This window comes from Mobula birostris, chromosome 23, assembly GCF_030028105.1.
Source record: "Mobula birostris isolate sMobBir1 chromosome 23, sMobBir1.hap1, whole genome shotgun sequence".
Lineage (NCBI taxonomy): Eukaryota > Metazoa > Chordata > Chondrichthyes > Myliobatiformes > Myliobatidae > Mobula > Mobula birostris.
Genome location: NC_092392.1, coordinates 62,268,369 through 62,289,106, shown reverse-complemented (window position 1 = coordinate 62,289,106; position 20,738 = coordinate 62,268,369). Strand labels below are relative to the sequence as shown.

At 43.7% G+C, this 20,738-nt stretch overlaps 1 protein-coding gene across 13 annotated transcripts in view; it reads right to left on the bottom strand.

Moving 5' to 3' along the window:
- cfap54 (cilia and flagella associated protein 54) overlaps nt 1-20,738 on the bottom strand; it is a 482,407-nt gene that overhangs the window by 151,426 nt on the left and 310,243 nt on the right. For all 13 annotated transcript variants that reach the window (XM_072241335.1, XM_072241340.1, XM_072241339.1 and 10 more), the window contains one exon: nt 17,407-17,555. In XM_072241335.1, coding sequence (XP_072097436.1) covers nt 17,407-17,555 — 149 coding nt within the window. The remainder of the gene's footprint in view (nt 1-17,406; nt 17,556-20,738) is intronic.

Sequence of the window (20,738 nt, the reverse complement as noted above, 5' to 3'; positions counted from 1 at the left end):
TTCAGGACTGAGTTGAAGATGAGATGTTTCGACCAGTGAGGTATAGTTTGGGTGAATGCACAGTCTTTTCCCAAGGAAAGGGAATCAAAAACAAGAAGGCACTGATTTAAAGTGAGAAGATTTACCCGAGGGGCCACTTCACACAGGTGGTAATGTGTATATGAAAACAAACTGCCAGAGAAAGTGGTTGAGGCAGGAACAATAATAACATTTAGAAGGCACATGGATAGGTTTAAATGCAAGTAAATAAGCCTATCTTAAATGGGTATCTTGTTTGACAAGGACAGGTTAGATCAAAGGGCCTATTTCCATTCTATGACTGTAATTCATTGTTACTAAGACAAACACAAGAGATTCTGCAGATGCTAGAAATCTCGAGCAAAAAGATTTGTTGTCCTGGTAGGCCCATTGCTTCACCTGCTCCTGCCCACTGAACTAGTGTCCACATACACCAACTCCATTCTGAACTTGTTGGTTCACTCCCTTCCTACCTACATCTTTAATGCTTCATATACTCTCAATCACTTCATTCACTTTAAGTTCCTGGTCCTGATCAATTTATTTTCACATTGAATGTCCAGTCCCTACACACACTTTTATCCCTCATCAGGAAGGCCTTAAAGCTCTCCATTACTTCCTGGACAACAGACCTAACTAGTTCCCCTCCATCACCGCCCTCCTCCCTCTTCCGTCTGGTGGAACTGGTTCTCACTTCTCACCCTCAACGATTTCTCTTTTCGCTCCTCCCACTTTCTCCAAATCCAAGATGTTGGCCATAGTCACCTGCATGGGTCCATCTGCCATTTTGTCAAGTACATGGAATAGTCTATGCTACGAGCCTACACTGAGAATTGTCTCCTATTTTTTTCTGTGCTACATTACCAACTGCATTGATGCTGATTCTTGCACCCATGGTGAGCGTGTCAAATTCATTAACTTTGCCTGCAACTTCCACCCTGCCCTCAAATTTACTTGTCCATCTCTGACACTTCTCTTCCTCTTTCTTGATCTCTGAACCATTTATGGAGAAAAACTATCAATATATTTCACAAACTTATTGACTCTCACATTTAACTTGACGACATCTCTTTCCACCCTGTGACTTGTAAATTTGCTATTCCTTATTCTCAGCTCCTCAATTTCCACTGTATCTGTTCTCAGGATGAGGCTTTCCATTCTAGAACTCTCAGTGTGACTCCCTCATCCACTCATCCCTCCCTATTGAGCTCCCTCCTGGCACTTATCCCTGCAAGCAAGACAAGGATCTCTTTTCTCACCACCATCCAGGGCACTGAACAGTCCTTCCAGATGAGGGGTCATCTACCGTATCAGTGCAGCCTTGTCTACATTGGTGAGACCCAATATAGATTGAGAGATGGCTTCACTGAGCACCTTTAGTCCGTATACCACAAAAAACAGGATTTTCCAGAGGCCAAATATTTTAATTCAGTCCCTGGCCTCCTCTACTACTACAACAAGGCAATACACAGGTTGGAGGAGAAACAGTTTATAAGTTGTCCACGTGTTTTCCTAACCTGATGGCATGAACATCGGTTTCTCTAACTTCTGGTAATTTCTCTCCCTCTGCCTTCTATCTTTTTCTATTTCCCAAAATGGTTACATTCTCAGCCCTTCTCTTTTCCTCACCTGCTCATCCCCTTCCTTTGGCTCTCCTCCTCCCATGGTCCACTGTCTTTTCCTATTAAAAGAGAGTCATAAAAAACTATAGCACAGAAACAGGCCCTTTGGCCCACCCAGTCTGTGCCGAGCCATTCAAACCGCCTACTCCCATCAACTTGCAACCGAACTATAGCCCTGCATACCATTCCTCCTCCGATGCTTCAAGCATGCTCTGTACAACATCTGCCAGTTTTGTATGCTGCATGTCCTCCTTTTATCTCAAGTGATCCCTTTATATTGCACCCTCCACATCTGTCACCTCACCATCACCCTCATGTACCACCTCCGGGTCAGTTTATTCCTTTTCAAGCACAACAATCACGGTCAGTGAGTAAAACTTCAGCATTTATGACTTTAACCTGATTGTGAGAAAAAAGTTAATAAAGAATAACATTAACTGAAAATGGTTTGTCCAAACTCTGAATTTTCATTAACATTTCTGATAATGCATGAAGTGATTTAAAGAACTTCTGTTTTTTTTGAGTGTATATACATGGCACTCCATCATCTACCTATTTAATTATGAAATGAAGTGTAACACTGCAAAGAGATACCATAACTTTCTAAACTTTCTTTTTCTTAATGCTTTTAACTGCTGCCCCTTTAATGAGGTGCAATCCTACATGTACCAGTAACCTTGTGGTTTATAAGTAAAAGGTTTCTCAAAGCTAGGCCTAAATCAAAGATGACACACAATTTGTTCATCTAAGGTCCTATAACAATAATCACTGATTGAGAAGGGATCTGATTGGCCTTGATTTTCGTTTTCCCTCTTCATACTAAATGTGCTGATGATGATTGCAACACCTCCAAGCTAAGTTAATGCTAAACCTTGTTTGTGGGTAAAGGGCCAAGCTATTCACTGAACTGTAAAGGAAACTGTCATTGTAATATTAATAATCATTTATCAATTCAAAATAATGTCATTCCAATTGTCAGAATTAGATATAGCATCCTTTTTTTTGGACTTTGTCATATTCCCTTGAAATCTTCTATTTCCTAAATCCTTATCTACATTCCTAAGCCTTTTCATTACTTCCGCATAATTTCCTCAAGATTAATACTATCATTTGTTGGGTTTGATTACCAATATTACACATGTGCCTGTTCAGTAGCAGTCTTGTCTCTTGATTTATATTTGGTATTGTTAATAACATTATCAAGCAATTTTTGGTCATCAAAGTATCTTTTTTTCATGACATCTAATCACTTATTTGGGCTGGCTGGTGGCACAGTGACATCAGCACCAGACTCCGGAGCGAAGGTTCGCGAATTCGATCCCAGTCAGGCCGATCTCAGGCACGCTTTCCATCCGTGCCGGGTTGAGTGTTGAGCTTGCAATTCGGCCTCGTAAAAAAAAGACTGCGCTATGAGAAGGACGTGGGGGACCACTCACAATCTTTCCTCCAAGACAACCACTTGGAAAGTGGTCGCCCAGGCTCTGGCAGAGTATGGCACACAAAAAAAAAATCACTTATTAAAGATTGAAATCAGAATGATATATCCTCCGAATTTAGTGCTTCATTCTAGGCGTTCAAGAGATGACTGTTGTGCTATCTGTTATTTTTGATATTTCAAATTTTACTGGATTTTAGAATCGTCCCTAAAGAATATCGCCAAACTTAATTATGGAAGAAAAGAGAAAATACTATCAATAAGTTACCTTGACAGAAAAAAGCTGGAATTTGTAGGACAGCTAAGTCATAAGTTAAAGTCAGCAGTTATGCAAACTTTTGTTTGACAGATCTGAGGTTTTAAATTTTATAAATAGTAGATACTTTATTGATCCCAAAGGAAATTACATAGTCACGTAGCATTACAAGTGCACAGATATAAATATTAGCAGAGAGGTAAAAGAGTTAAATAAGTTACCACAAACAGTGTTAACAGGAGGGAGTCATCACTTCCCCAGCATAATAGCCGAGGGTAAAAATGACCTTATATAGTGCTCTTTGGAGCAGTGCAGTTGTCTTAATCTATTACTAAAAGTGCTCCACTGTTCAGCCTAGGTGGCATGCAGAGGGTGAGAAAAATTATCCAGAATTGCCAGGATTTTCTGTAGGGTCCTTTGTTCTACCATAGCCTTCAGTGTGTCCAGCTTAACAGAGCCAGCCTCTCTAATCAGTTTATTCTGTTGGCATCATCCATGTTGATGCCATTGCCTCAGCACACCACTTCATAGAAAATTGTACTGACAACAACAGACTGGTAGAACATACTCCAAAGGACCTCAGTCTCCTCAGCAAGTAGAGGCGACTCTGGCCCTTGTTGTAACAGCCTCTGTATTGGTGCTCCACTCAAATCTGTCATCCAGGTGCAGCCCCAGGTACTTGTATGTCCTCACCCCACCTACGTCCTCGCCATCAATAGTAACAGGGAGCAATGCATGCTTAGTCTTCCTAAAATCCATCACCATCTCCTCGCCTTACTGGTGTTGAGCTGCAGATGACTCAGCTTGCACCACTTTGCAAAGTCCTCTGCCTGGACCCTTTATTCATCCTCCCATCCTCCCTTTATACACTCAACTATTGCTGAGTCATCAGAGAATTTCTGCAGATAATGTGACTTAATGTTGTATCTTAATTCTAAGGTATGCAGGGTGAACAGGTAGGGAGCCAATACAGTCCCCTGGGCCTGCAGTGCTGCTTGTAGCCCATGTCTGACACAGCTCTGAAGCTGGAGATAGAGTGCTTCTCTGATAGAGCAGAGATGCACTCTGCCAGATGGTTTGAGATTTGTCTATTTTAATGCAAGGAGTATCATAAGCAAGGTGAATGAACTTAGATCGTGGATCAATACTTGGAACTGGGACGTTGTGGCCATTACAGAGACTTGGATGACTCAGGGGCAGGAATGGCTGCTGAGTGTGCCGGGCTTTAGATGTTTCAAAAAGGACAGGGAGTGAGGCCAAAGAGGTAGGGGAATGGCACTGTTATTCAGGGATAGTATCATGGCTGCAAAAAAAGGAGGAAGCCGTGGACAGATTGTCTACTGAGTCATTGTAGGTGGAAGCCAGAAACAGGAAGGGGGCAATAACTCTACTGAGTGTTTATTATAAACCCCCCAATAGTAACAGAGACATCAAGGAGCAGATAGGGAGGCAGATTCTGGAGAGGTGCAATAATAATAGGGTTGTTGTGAAGGGTGATTTTAACTTTCCTAGTATTGACTAGCATCTCCTTAGAGCAAGGGGTTTTACATGGGGTGGAGTTTGTTAGGTGTGTTCAGTAAGGTTTCCTGACGCAATATGCCAACTAGAGGAGAGGCTGTACTTGATCTGGTATTGGGAAATGAACCTGGTCAAGTGTCAGATCTCTCAGTGGGAGAGCATTTTGGTGGTAGTGATCACAAATTATCTCCTTTACCTGGAGAGGGATAGGAGCAGACAATTTTGGAAAACATTTAATTGGGGAAGGGGGAAATATGATGCTATTTAGGCAGAAACTTGAGAACTTCTGCTCCCAATTTATGTTCCCAGGGAAATTCATGGCAGAAATGCGGCACGTGTTCAGGGAGTATTTGCATGGCGTTCTGCATAGGTATGTTCCATTGAGACAAGGGAAAGGATGGTAGGGTAAAAGAACCATGGTGTACAAAGGATGTAGAAATTCTACTTAAGAAGAAAAGAAAAGCTTACAAAAGGTTCAAGAAACTATGCACTGTTAGAGATCTAGAAAATTACAAGGGTGCCAGTAAGGAGGGAATGAAATTAGGAGAGCTAGAAGGGGCCATGAAAAGGCCTTGGCGAGCAGGATTAAGGAAAACCTCAAGACATTCTACAAGTATGTGAAGAGCAAGAGGATAAGCCATGTGAGAATAGGACCAATCAGGAGTGAGAGTGGAAACACTGAACCTGAGGAGGTAGCAGAGCTACTTAATGAATACTTTGCTTCAATATTCGTCATTGAAAAGGACCTTGGCAATTGTGAGGATGATTTATAGCAGACTGAAATGCTTGACAGTATGGACATTAATGAAGAGGATGTGCTGGAGCTTTTGAAAGGTATTAAGTTAGATAAGTGTCCAGAACCGGACGAAATATACCCCAGGCTACTGTGGAAAGCGAGGGAGGAGATTGCTAAACCTCCGGCAATGAACTTTAGACCATCAATTGGGATGGGAGAAGTACCAAGGATTGGAAGGTTGCAAACATTGTTCCTTTGTTGAAGAAAATGAGTAGCGATAACCCAGGAAATTATAGATCAGTGAGTCTTACTTCAGTGGTAGGCAAGTTGTTGGACAAGATCCTGAGTGGCAGGATTTATGAGCAATTGGAGAGACATAATCTGATTAGGTCAGCATGGTTTTATCAAGGAAATGGTTATGCCTTACGAACCTGATTGAGTTCTTTGAGGATGTAACAAAGCACATTGATGAAGGTAGAGCAGTGGATGTCGTGTATATGGATTTCAGTAAGGCATTTGATAAGGTTCCCCATGCAAGGCTCATTCAGAAAGTAATGAGGCATGGGATCCAGGGAGACCTTGCTTTCTGGATTCAGAATTGGCTCGACCAACCACAGAAGGAGGACAGTGACCAATGGTGTTCCGCAGGGATCTGTTCTGGGACCCCTTCTCTCTGTGATTTTTATAAATGACCTGGATAAAGAAGTAAAAGGGTGGGTTATTAAGTTTGCTAATGACACAAAAGTTAAGGGTGTTGTGGATAGTCTGGAGGGTTGTCAGAGGTTACAGTAGGACATCGATAGGATGCAGAACTGGGCTGAGAAGTGGCAGATGGAGTTCAACCCAGATAAGTGTGAAGTGGTTCATTTTGCTAGGTCAAATTTGAAGACAGAATATAATATTAATGGTAAGACTCTTGGCAGTGTGGGGGATCAGCGAGATCTTGGGGTCCATGTCCATAGGACAATCAAAGCTGCTGCACAGGTTGACTGTGTTGTTAAGAAGGCATATGGTGTGTTGGCCTTCATCAACCGTCGGATTGAGTTCAAGAGCCATGAGGTAACGTTACAGCTATATGAGATCTTAGTTAGACCCCACTTGGAGTACTGTGTTCAGTTCTGGTCACCTCATTACAGGAAGGATTTGGATACTATACAGAGAGTTCAGGGGAGACTTGCAAGGATGTTGCCTGGATTGGGGAGCGCACCTTAAGAGAATAGGTGGGTGAATTTAGCCGTTTCTCCTTGCAGCAACGAAGGATGAGAGGTAACCTGACAGAGGTGTACAAGATGATGAGAAGCATTGATTGTGTGGGTAGCCAGAGGATTTTTCCCGGGGCTGAAATGGCTAACATGAGGTGGCATAGTTTTAAGGTGCTTGGAAGTAGGTACAAGGGGGATGTCAAATGTAAGCTTTTCACACAGAGAGTGGTGGATGTATGGAATGCACTGCCAGTGAAGGTGGTAGAGGCAGATACAATAGGGTCTTTTAAGAGACTCCTAGATAGGGACATGGAGCTTAGAAAAATAGAGGGCTATGCAGTAGGGAAATTCTAGGCAGCTTCTAGAGTAGGTTACATGGTCGGCACAACATTGTGGGCCGAAAGGCCTGTAATGTGCTATGGGATTCTATGTTTTTATGTAAATACTTATCCAAACTTCTCTTAAACATTGGAATTGAAATCGCATCCAACACTTACACTGGCAGCTCGTTCCACACTCTCACAACCCTCTGAGTGAAGATGTTTCACCTTATGCTCCCCTTAAACATTTCACCTTTCACCCTTAACCCATGACTTCCAGTTGTATTCTCACCCAACCTCAGTGAAAAAAAAACAATTGAATTTACCCTATCTATTGTGTATTCCACGGAACAGCAAAGACCGGCCGGCTTAGCGAACAGAGCGGAAGACACCCCTGCTGAAATCCAGAGGAAAACACACAGAGGATGCAGAGGGGGATCACAAAGCCGAGGAAAGAGGACTGGGTCGAGACAACAGAGACTTTTGGAGAAGAGGAGTTTGGTGGGTAATACCGTTCCAGCTGACCGGAAGTGCACCGAGAGCGGTAAGCATGAAGGATTGAGGTGCTTACTGATCTGGCTAACAACGGATGGTGCAATCCGGGATATATTACGATCGAGGAACATGTTTGCAGACTGGATATTGAACTTTTTTACTGTTGGACTTCAGCCACATTCCACCGTGATACAACACTTGGTGGCACAGGAGGGCGTTCCTGCCTGTGGCCATCGAATGTGCAGCTCCTCCCGTGGAGGGTCAGACACCCTGAGCCAATAGACTGGTCCTGGACTCATTTTCCATCTGGCATAGTTTGCATTTTGTTGTTTGATTGTTGGGGTTTTTTGTATTGCTATATTTATGCTCTATTCTTGGTTGGTGCGGCTGTAACGAAACCAAATTTCCCTCAAGATTAATAAAGTATATCTATCTATCATTCTATCTATACCCCTCATAATTTTGTATACAGTACCTCTATCAAATTTCTCCTCAATCTTCTACATTCTAGGGAATAAAATTCTAACCTGTTCAATCTTTCCTTATAACTCTGGTCCTCCAGTTCTGACAGCATCCTTGTAAATTTTCTCCATACTCTTTCAACTTTATTTACAGGTGATCAAAACTATACACAATACTCCAAAATTAAGCATCACCAATGTTTTATACGATAATTTGATCTATAAAGATCAGTATGCCAAAAGCTTTTTTAATGGCCTGATCTACCTGTGACGCTATTTTCAATGAATTATGGACCGTATTCACTGTCACTGATTGGAGTACTGCGCATATGCAATAGGAGCGTTCCCGGGCAGGTCCGACAGAGATTTTTGACGAGAAACCCAGTATCTGATAAAAGAGAGGTACCACCTAGCGGAGCAGTCATCGTGGGAGCAGTCGTCATATTAGTAGTCTGGCTCAAACAGGGCGCCGGCAAGAACAGGCAGAGTCCAGGTAAGTTCATTCCTTATTTTTTATTCAACTCTAGAGAGAATGGAGGTACATCTACAGACCCAGTATTCTATTCTAGGTGTCATATGTGGGATTTCCAGGAGACTCCCAGCACTCCGATGGTCACATCTGTGCCAGGTGCATCAAGATGCAGCTCCTTAGAGACCATGATAGGGAACTGAATGAATACTTTGAGTACTGTTTGTGAGGGGGGGGGATGCATCTGTCACTGAGTCTGGTCTGGAGTATTTATTGTTGAGGGAGATGGCCACAGCGGTGCTCTTCACTATCTGACCCTTCCCTCTACTGACAGTCACCTATTTATCTGTCTCCTGTCGCTCACTGCTTCACTTTCCCTAACAAGCTGAAGGTCAACGAGCTGCAGCTTCATTCAGAGGAAAGATACTGGCATGGATAGCAGAATGGCTGACAGGCAGGAGGCAGTGAGTGAGAATAAAAGGGGCCTTTTCTGATTGGCTAGTGACTAGTGGTGTTCCTCAGGGGTCAGTATTGGGACCGCTGCTTTTCACATTGTTTGTCAATGATTTGGGTAATAGAATTGTTGGCTTTGTGGCCTGTATTTTGGGAACTGCAAGCTGGATTTAAAGAAGGAGCTAGTAATCCTTGGTGTTAATATTGACAGCAAGTTGGTGTGGGATAAGCACCTTTCCACTATTTCAAACAAGGCTGGACAAAGGCTTGGAGCTCTGCGGAAAGTAGCATCCAAACTAGACAAAGAGGGCAGAGCCACGGTTTAGAAAGCCCAGGTACGAAGTATCATGAAGTATGCCTGCTTATCATGGATGAATGCCTCACAGAGTGTCCTCAGCCAGCTTGATGCCATTCAAAGAAAGGCCCTCAGGATTATAGGTGTAGATGAAGCCACAGCTCATGAGAAGCTAGCCATCAGTAGCTTACACCACAGACGACAGGTTGCTGCAGCTACTGTGCTATACAAAATGCACACCAGCCACAGCCCTGCAGACCCTCGCGCCATGCTGCCTTCATCCTACGAGAGACGGCGCATCACACGGTCAAGTTTATCTATGCCTGCTCATGCTGTTTCTACGCCTGATGTGAAAACCTACACACTGGATAGAAGCTTCCTTCACTGTGCTATCAGAATTTGTAACAGCCTTCCAGATGCTGTGGTTGGAAACATCTGCAACAATGGGGTCCAAGCCTTCAAGAGTCGAGTGCACAAACACCTATCATCTCTGGGATGGAAGTCACATGCTTCTTCACAAGCTATCATGAAGGGGACCAGGATGGCAATGCTTGGCTGTTGGTAGGTAGGGTTAATACCTGGCTTTCAAGAGCACTTGTGAGTTATGTTCCAGCTGGACTTAGTCCTTAAACTGCTGGAGAACAGTGCGGAAAGAACAGGTGCTGTTTTCTCCCGGTAGGGATTAGTTTTTAGTTCCAAGTGCTCCTGCCACGTTGTGTCACCCTGCAACCTTATCCTTCAATCTCTTTGAATTATGGAGGACAGCATGTGTATAAATGTCTCTCTCCAGCAGACTCCAGTATTTCTACTATTTTTTAATGTTTCTTAATTGTACATATGATTTTTTTTGTGCTCGATCGCTGAGCAGCAGTGAACCATCTGATTGGCCTATCAGAGATCTCCTTGGGAACTAGTTGACTTGATCAGCATTTCTCATCTGGCTATTGTTCACGATTGCACTTAATAAAAGAAGTTTGTAGATGATACAAAGATAGGTGGAGGTGTAGATAGCGCTGAGGAAGCAATGCATTGCAGCAGGACTTAGACAAATTGGAAGAAAGAGCAAAAAAGTGGCAGATGGAAAACAGTATTGGGAAATATATGATAATGCATTTTGGTAAAAGGAACAATAGTGCGGGCTATTATCTAAATAGAGAGAAGGTTCAAAAATCAGAGGTGCAGAGGGACTTAGGAGTCTTCGTGCAAGGCTCTCAGAAGGTTAATTTGAAGATTAAGTCTGTGGTAAAGAAGGCAAATGCAATGTTGGCATTTATTTCAAGGGGAATAGAATGTAAAAGGAGGGAGATATTACTGAGCCTTTATAAGACATCCCTCAGGCCGCACTGTATCGTCAACAGTTGGTCCCATATCTCAGAAAGAATGTATCATTATTGGAGAGAGTCCAGAGGAGGTTCAGAAGGATGATTCCAGGAAATAAGGGGTTAACATATGAGGAGTGTTTGGCAGCTTTTGGCTGTACTCATTGGAATTTTGAAGAATGCAGGGGTGTGGGGGGATCTCATTGAAACCTACTGAATGTTGAAAGGACCAGATAGAGTGGATATGGAGAGGCTGTTTCCTATGGTGGGGGTATGTAGAACTAGAGGGCACAGCCTCCAAGTTGAAGGGGGACCCTTTAGAATAGAGGTAAGGAGGAGTTCTTGTAGCCAGAGAGTAGTAAATCTGCAGAATGCTCTGCCACAGACTGTGGTACAGGCTAAGTTCATGCGTATATTTAAGGCAAAACTTGATTGTTTCCTGATCGGTCAGGGCATCAAAGGATATGGCGAGAAAGCAGGTGTATGGGGTTGAGTGGGATCCAGGATCAACCATAATGGAATGGTGAAGCAGACTCGATGGGCTGAATGGCCTAATTCTGCTGCTATATCTTATGGTCTTACGAAGTTGGTCTTTACAAAGTGCAACACCTCACACTTGTCTGCATTAAATTCTAACTGCCATTTTTTCAGCTGGTCCAGATCCTGCTGCAAGCTTTGATTGTCTTCCTCACTACCCACTAAATCCCCAGTCTTGGTGTCATCTGCAAATTTGCTGATCCAGTTAACCACATTATCATTCAGATCATTCATACAGATGACAAACAACAACAGACCTAGCACTGATCCCTGTGGCACTCTAGTCAGGCCTCCAGTCAGAGAGGCAACCATTTACTATTATTCTCTGGTTACTCTGTAAAGCCAATGTCAAATCTCATTTACTACCTCATCTTCCATGCCAAGCAACTGAACCTTCTTGACCAACCTCCCGTGCGGGACCTTGTCAAAGACCTTGCTAAAGTCCATGTAGACAATATCCACTGCCTTTCCTTCATCAACTTTCTTGATAACTTCCTTGAAAAACACTGTAAGATTGGTTAGACATGACCTACCACACACAAAGCCATGCTGACTATCCCTAATCACTACTGACGGCAGTCTCGCTGGCCCATAACTTCCTGGTTTATTCTCCGAGCCTTTCTTCAGCAATGGAACATCAGCAATCCTCCAGTCGTCCAGTACCTCACCTATCATTAATGATGTTTGAAGTAACTTGGACTGAGTTCTCAGCATTCTCAGGTGGGAGGGTGAGTAGCTGGATGTCATGGTCCACGTTGGTACCAATGATATTGGTAGGAATAGGGAGGAGGTTCAGGGAGTTAGGTGCTAAGTTAAAAGACAGAACCTCCAGAGTTGTGATCTCAGGATTGCTAATCGTGCCAGTTTAACACGTGGCTAAGGAGTTGGTGTAGGAGGGAGGGCTTCAGATTTTTGGATCATTGGGCTTTCTTCCATGGAAGGTGGGACCTGTACAGAATAGATGAGTTGCAACTAAACTAGAGGTGGACTAATATCCATGCAGGAGGATTTGCTGGTACTGCATGGAGGGGAGAGGGGTTTGAACTAGAGTTGCATGAGGGGTGGGAACTAAAGTGCCAGAACAGATAGTGGAGCAATGGTGGAGACAGATGGTGTTGAGACCTCAGACAAAGTCATGAAACAAAGGGGTGAGCATGGTGGGACTAATGTTCTGAGATGCGTACTGTATATTTAAATGCAGGAAGTATTGTAGGAAGGGCAAATGAGCTCGGGGCACGGACTGACACATGGAATTATGACATCACAGCCTTGGTTGCAGGAGGGGCAGGACTGGCAGCTCAGTATTCCGGGGTTCTGTTGTTTCAGACATGGTAGAGCAGGAAGGATTAAAGGGGAAGGAATGGTGTTACAAGGCATGGAAAATATCATGGCAGTGCTCAGTCAGGAGAAACTAGAGATGATTAGATTTCCCCTTCTTCAGCTCTTTATCTCTTCTACCCATTACTTCCCAGCTTCTCGCTTTATCTCCCCACTTACCCACCCCACTTTCTCCCTCACCTGGTCTCACCTATCATCACTCTTTCAGCTCCTCCCACCTTTGTATTCTGGCTTCTGCCCCCTTCCAGGCTTAATGAAAGATCTCTGACTAAAATGTTCTGTAGATGCTGGCTGACTTGCTGAGTTCCTCCAGTGTTTAGTATGTATTGGTAGCAAGGTCCTGGCTTTCTAACTAGCTAGTCAATCAAAGCAGTTCAGTAAAATCAAAAAAAAAATCAACACTGTTTTATATTAAAAAAATAATGTTTCATCAGTTTGCTGGAATTATTTGAGGATGCGGTGTGCAGGGTCCAATAGAGGGGAACCCGGAGAATTGTATATTCAGATTTTCAGAACTCAATTAACAAGCACATAAAATAAAGGTTCATGTTATTAGGGGAAGTGTGTTCAGATTGATTTAAAGGTTCAAAACATTCAAAAGGCTGCGAGTGGAACATCTGAAAGAATTTCCGGACAGAAAGTTTTACTGCTTGGGGTAAAGAGAGGCAAGACTGCGCAGGCATATGATGTCAGCCAGTAGAGAACAGGAAGAGTTTAAAAAGGAGACTGCCATATACAGCCGGCAGCGGAGTAAGCGGGTAGCAGAGTGAGGGGGCTTTGGCTTAAACGGGGCTTCAGCGAAGAAGGGTCAAGGCGAAGAACTGATTCGCAGAGATTCACAGATAACAGCCTTCGACTTCCCCACCAGACTCTTCTCTTTCTCCCGTGGTCCTTTTCCGCTAACATCCATTGCTTTCTCATGGCAGGTGAGCTCAAACCCGTGCCGTGCTCCTCCTGTGCCATGTGGGAACTCAGGAAGGCTGACAGTGTCCCTGAAGACTATGTGTGCAGGACATGTGTCCAGCTGCAGCTCCTGATAGACCGCATGGCAGCACAAGAGCTGTGCATGGACTCACTTTGGAGCATCCGAGATGCAGAGAATGTTGTGGAAAGCACACTTAGTGAGTTGGTCACACTGCAGTTTAAGGACCTAAGGAAAGATAGAAAATGAGTGACCAACAGTAAGAGTAGCAGCAGGAAGGTAGTACAGAGGTCTCCTGTGGTCTTCTCCCTCCAAAGTAGATATACAGCTTTGGAGTCTGTTGGGGGTGATAGCTCATCAGATGAAGGCAGCAGTAGCCAGGATCATGGCACCGTGGGTGGCTCTGCTGCGCAAGAGGGCAAGAAAAAGAGTGGCGGAGATGTTGTGGTCGGGGATTCCATGGTAAGGGGAATAGAGAGGTAATATGGAAAGATAGGCAGGAAGGCAAATGAGGTGGGGGGTGCTCTTAATTAAGGATGAGATCAGGGCGAATGTAGACGATATAAGATCCATGGAGCAGAATATTGAGTCCATCTGGGTAGAGATTAAGAATAGTAAAGGGAAAAAAAATCACTGGTGGAAGATGTCTATAGGTCACCTAATAAAAATATTGCAGTGGCAGAGGCAATTAACCAAGAAATAACTGAGGCGTGTAAGAACGGAAAGGCAGCTGTCATGGGGGATTTTAACTTCCACATAGATTAGGTGAATCAGGTTGGTCAAGGAAGTCTTGAGGAGGACTTCATAGAATGCATCCGTGTTTGACAAACTTACTGGAGTTCTTTGAGGACATAATGAAGCAGTGGATAGAGGGGAACAGGTGGATGCCGTATATTTGGATTTCCAGAAGGCATTTGATAAGGTGCCACACAAGAGACTTATAAATAAGATACGGATGCATGGAGTCCGAGGAAGTGTATTGGCATGGACAGTGGATTGGTTAATTGGCAGACAGCTGGTATAAATGGGTGTTTCTCCGGTTGGCAGTCTGTGGTGAGTGGGGTGCCGCAGGGGTCAGTGCTGGACCCGCAGCTGTTTACCATTTACATTGATGATTTGGAAGAGGGGACTGAGTGTAGCATAGCAAAATTTGCTGATGACACTAAACTGAGTGGAAAAGCAAATTGCACAGAGGATGTGGAGAGTCTGCAGAGGGATATAGATAGGTGAGTGGGCCAAGGTCTGGCAGATGGAATATAACATTGGTAAATGCAAGATCATCCACTTTGGAAGGAATAATACTAGACCAGATTATTATTTAAATGGTGAAAGATTGCAGAATGTTATTGTGCAGAAGGACTTGGGAGTGCTTGTGCATGAATTGCAAAAAGTTGGCTTACAGGTACAATAAGTTATTAAGAAGGCAAATGGAATGTTGGCCTTCATTGCTAGAGGGATTGAATTCAAGAGCAGGGAGGTCATGCTGCAACTATACAGGGTACTGGTGAGGCCACACCTGGAATACTGTGTGCAGTTCTGGTCTCCATACTTGAGGAAGGATATACTGGCTTTGGAGGCAGTGTAGAGGAGGTTCACCAGGTTGATTCCAGGGATGAAGGGGTTATCCTATGAGGAGAGATTGAGTCACCTGGGACTATACTCTCTGGAATTCAGAAGAATGAGAGGGGATCTTACAGAAACATACAAAATTTTGAAAGGGATAGATGAGATAGAAGTAGGAAAGTTGCTTCCATTGGTAGGTGAGACTAGAACTACAGGACATTGCCTCAAGATTCAGGGGAGAAGATTTAGGGCGGAGATGAGGAGAAATTGTTTTTCCCAGAGAGTGGTGAATCTGTGGAATTCTCTGCCCAGGGAAGCAGTTGAGGCTTCTTCACTAAATATATTTAAGATACAGTTAGATAGATTTTTACATAGTAGGGGAATTAAGGGTTATGGGGAAAAGGCAGGTAGATGGAGCTGAGTTTATGGACAGATCAGCCATGATCTTATTGAATGGTGGGACAGGCTCGATAGGCCGGATAGCCTACTCCTGCTCCTATTTCTTATGTTCTTATTTTATTGTCAAAGTATGTATGTACAATACAACTCTGAGAGAGTTGTCCTCTCCAGAGAGCCAGGAAATACAAAAGACTGTGGGAGTAGTTGAAAGAAAAGACATTAACTACCCCTCACTCCCGGCACGTAAAGGAAAAAGAAACAAAGCTCGCAAACCCCAAAGTCTTCCACCCCGTTCCCTCCCCAGCAAAAGAAAAACAGTAACAATAGCATCAAATCCCCACCCCTCCAATTTACGATCAGTCGTCTCCAGGAACAGTGAGTTAGAATATAACGGGTCTTTTGCAAGCTGCAACGATATAACTGATGGAAGTCCAAAGGATCAATTCTTTTTGGTTAATTATATATGTAATGCCCTGGTTCATATGTTTTACTGTTATGCTGTATGTATTTCATTTTGTGCTGTTCTGTGTGAACTGCTTGTTTTCAGCTTATGTTTGGGTTATTGTTGATGACAAGAGTGAGGAGAAATGTGTGCCATCCAGTTAGGATGGTCAGATTAAGGGGAGGTTTCTCTGGTGAGGAACACTGAGGTTGGGCTTGGAGCTTTTGTTCGAGAGGGGATGAAGAGAGGAGACACTGGTCATAGCATATGATTGGGTGGGAGACCCGTTTGTTCGAGCTGGATTGTGAGCCACGTTCGGAAGGTGGTGTGGGCTTTCACACTGACCAAGGGCACATGAGTAATAGAGAAGTTCAAGATGAGCTCCAACTTGTGCACATTTGACTGTTTAATTAGAATGGGCACTTTTTGTTTTGTTATTATTTACTAACCCTTTAGCTAGGATTCATAAATATAATCCCTTTAATCGTATGCAGTTTACTGTCTGTTATTTTGCGGTATTAATTTGTAACAGGGTAGCAAATGACACAGCATCCACACAAACCAGGGTTTAGGGTGGGATTGAGCGCACCTCAATCTCATGAGTTTGGCGGGGCCGCAGGTTGTCTTCCCTAGACTTACATAGCTGAAGGAATCTAGGATATTTCATATGATTTGGAGCAGACAAGAATTTAAGGCCTTGAAGTTTGCCAATGATACAAAAATACTGCAATGAGGATGTAAAGTCTGCGACAAAATAGATATGTTTAGTGAGTGGGTACAAATTGGGCAACTGGAGTTCATACAGGAAAGTCCAAATCATGCGCATTGGTAAGGAAAATCTAAAGGAAGAAGATTCTAAACGCAGAAAGATTGCAGCTGAATGAAGGAAGGAAGGATCGAAGTGTACTTCGTGAATCAAAAAAGTTACCAAGAGGTGCATGCGGGATGGAGATTACAAATGGTGGATTATTGTTAGAGCTGTCTCCGATAATGGTGAGGTGTGCATAGAAAGGAAATGCTGGCATTGGAAGAAGTCCAAAAAAGATTCACTAAGCTAGTTTCAGGGATGCCAGGGTTGTCCTATCACAAGTGGCAAAAGAAATAAGATGACATTCTTTGGAGTTAGATGAGTGTGATCTTTATTACAGGGTAGTTGACAAGATGTTTGCACTAGGGGAAGAATCTCAAATGTGAGAACATACCGCAGCTACGATATAAGGAGGCGGTCACTTACAACACAGATGTGTAGCAACATAGTTTTGAACAGGATTGAATTTCTGGAATTCTCTCTCTTGGAAAACTGTGGATGCTGGATCATTGGTGGTACCTTAAAGTGGATAACTTTTTGTAAAATCAGGGAATTGAGGGCTATAGAAAACTGGCACAGATCATGTTCAATAGTGGGGCAGAGTGCCCGACTACTGCTCCAATTTTATTAGGTTCTTAACTGGAGGCAAGCAACAAATGGGGATATTTCACTGCTGAGAAATGATAAATTAATTTTTTGCAAGAACTCAAAGGAAACAATCTGGCCATTCCACAAAGATTACATCTCTCAGCACATCAATGTTTACTACTCAGAGAGAGAGAGAGTCAGCATAATTACCTTGACCTGGGGTAAGGTCATGTGCTTACGCAAGGTATGAAGGCCTGGAGTCTCTGTACTCTGATGACATTCTTGTGTGGCACCATATATCTTACTTAAATGACTGAAAACTCTGACATCTTCAGTATCCAGGTCTATTATCATTCTGCCTGTAAGTTTGTCACAAACACACAACAATAAAAATAATTCTTTTGAGTAAGCAAAAAGGAAATTAGTCATTCCAATAAGAATCCAATGTATCAGCAGTAAATAAGGTTTTACCAAGACCAGTGGCAGATCTTAACACTTAACGAGAATTCATAACATACAAAGCCCTAAACAGTAATGAATAATGAATCCTTCAACTAACTGGAACCTGACATTAATTTTAAAGGACAAAGGACCATGAGGGTAATACAGAGTTGGGGGGCGGGGTGGAGCGGCAGAAAGGAGAGGGGACAGGATGGAGAAAGGGAAATGTGAAATGTGGGTATTAGTAGTGGGAAAGTTACTGGAGGGGATCCTGAGGGTCAGTATCCACCATCATTTGGAAAAGCACAGAACGATTAGAGATAGGCAGTATGATTTGTGCGAGGGAAATCATGTAAAACAAAATATGATGGAGATTTTTTTGAAGAGGTGGTGAAGAGGAATGATGAGAGCTGGTGGTAAATAAAATCTCTGTGGCCTTCAGCAAGGCTTTTAGCAAGGCAAGCCATGTTTTAATATGGCAAGCCAGTTTGAATGACGCCAAATGGCGACTCCTCTGCTTGCATCTTCAGAAACAGCTCTACTTCTATCTTTATTATCTTTATTTTTCCTTTTCAGGGTTCTTTTGAAGACCCTGACCTGGAATTACACACTGACTTTGGTTCTTTGCGGTAACGGGACCTGCTCTCGGGGTCTCACGACTGGCCACTATTTGATATACCAAGGATGCGGCCTAGAAGACTAGCACGCCTTCAGGGTTCTAGGATTTCGTGGCTCTGGAGGCGGGCGGACTCAAGGTCAGTGCCTCCGCAGGAAACTGGTGTGTTGTGGGAGTACACGGAAGATCGAAAGCAGCAAGCTGGCTGCGTGCCCAGAGACCCGAGTTCTTTGGGCACAGAGCTCGGAAAAAGCGACGCAACAGACTTTTAACATGGTAAATCAGCAAGTTATTTGTTATGTCTCCCCTCTCACTGTGAAACGGGGACACCTCTTTTTCCCTTATTAGGGAGAGAGGGAGCCTGTGGTATGTCGAATTACTGGGTGAACAAGCAGTCTTTGGGGTACTGCAAGTCTGTGTCTTTATTGATGCTTTGCTGCACGCTTGAATGCTTGGTGGGGGAGTTTGATGCTTTTTTTGCTGGTGGGGGAGGGGGAATCGTCACATTGCTGCTGCTTATGCTTGGGAGGGAAGAGCTGGGGGGGCTTTGGGGTACTAATGAACTGTCATTCATTCTTTGCGGCACTCTTCTGTTTTCATGGATGCTTGTGAAGAAAAAGAATTTCAGGATGTATATTGTATACATTTCTCTGACATTAAATGTACCGTTGAAATCACATGCGTCCAGAGTGAGGTAACCAATTTGCTACAAATTTGGTTTGGTGGTAGAAATCAGAGAGTGGTTTTTCCAGATTGGTGTGCAGCACTGGTCCTCTGTTCTTTGTTAACTATATTAATGAAGGGAAAGAGTTTGCAAATGATAGCAAAATTGGTGGAAGAGTAGACAGTGAAGAAGGCTATCCAAGACCACAGCAGGATCAAGAAAAAGTTTCAAAGTGGACCAGGAAGTGGAAGGTGAAACTTAACTCAGATAAATGCAAAGTGTTGCACTTCGATGAGCTAAACCAGGGCAGGACAACTACAGACAAGAGAAAATCTGCAGATGCTGCAAATCCAAGCAACACACACAAAATGCTGGAGGAACTCAGCAGGCCAGTCTGCATCTATGGAAAAGAGTACAGTTGACATTTTGGGCTGAGACCCTTCAGCAGGACTGGAGAGAAAAAAGATGAGGAGCAGAGTTAAAAGGTGGGGGAAGGGGAGAGAGAACCACAAGGTGATGGGTGAAACCGGGAGGGGAAGGGGTAAAATAAAGGGCTGGGAGTCGATTGGTGAAAGAGGCAGAGGGCTGGAGAAGGGGGTATCTGAGAGAGGGTAGAAAGCCATGGAGGGTAGAGGAGCACCTGAGGGAGGCGATGGGCAGGCAAGGAGATAAGGTGAGAGAGGGAAAAGGGAATGGGGAATGGTGGGGGGGGGGGATATTACCGGAAGGTCGAGAAATCAATGTTCATGTCATCAGGTTGGAGTCTACTCAGATGGAATATAAGGTGTTTCTCCTCCAACCTAGTGTGGCCTCATCGCAACAGTAGTGGAGGCCATGAATAGACATATTGGAATGGGAATGGGAAGTGGTATTAAAATCGGCGAGCACTGGGAGATCCCGCTTTTTCTGGCGAAGTGGTCTCCCAAATCACATCAGGTCTCACCAATATACAGGAGGCCACACTGGGGGCACCGGACTCAGTATATGACCCCAATAGACTCACAGGTGAAGTGTTGCCTCACCTGGAAGGACTGAAACACAGTAAACAGCAGGGCCATGGAGTGTATTGTGGAACCGAGAGATATTGGGGTACAAGTACATAGTTTTCTTACAGTGGTAATAAAAGTGGGCAAGGTGGTGAAGGATGTAGTTATCACATTTGCCTTCGCCAGCCAGAGCCTGAGTACAAGAACTAGGATGTAGTTTTACAACTGAACAAGGTGTTAATGAGACCACATCTGGAATATTTTGTGCAGTTCTCATCTTCGAGCTATAGGAAGGATGTTATGAGCAGAAAATATTCACAAGAATGTCATTGGGATTAGAGGGCTGAGTCACAAGGAGGGACTGGATAAATTGGGACTTCATTTCCTTAAGTACAGGAGGCCAAGGCTGAGAATTGTAGATGTACTGTACTTACAATCACGAGGGGCATAGATAAGGTGAATGGCCAGTCTTTTCCCCATAGTAGGGGAATCTAAAACCGGATGGCGTTGATTTTAGAAACACAGAAACAGAGAAAGCATACAGCACAATACAGGTGCTTTGGCCCACAATGCTGTGCCGAACATGTACTTATTTAGAAATTATCTAGAGTTACCCACAGCGCTCTATTTTTCTAAGCTCCATGTATCATGTATCCACCCTGGAGTCTCTTAAAAGACCCTATCGTATCCGCCTCCACCACTGTCGCTGGTGAATTCCACACATCCACCACTCTCTGCATAAAAAACTTACCCCAGACAACTCCTCTTTACCTACTTCCAAGCACCTTAAAACTATGCCCTCTTGTGCTAGCCATTTCAGCCCTGGGAAGAAACC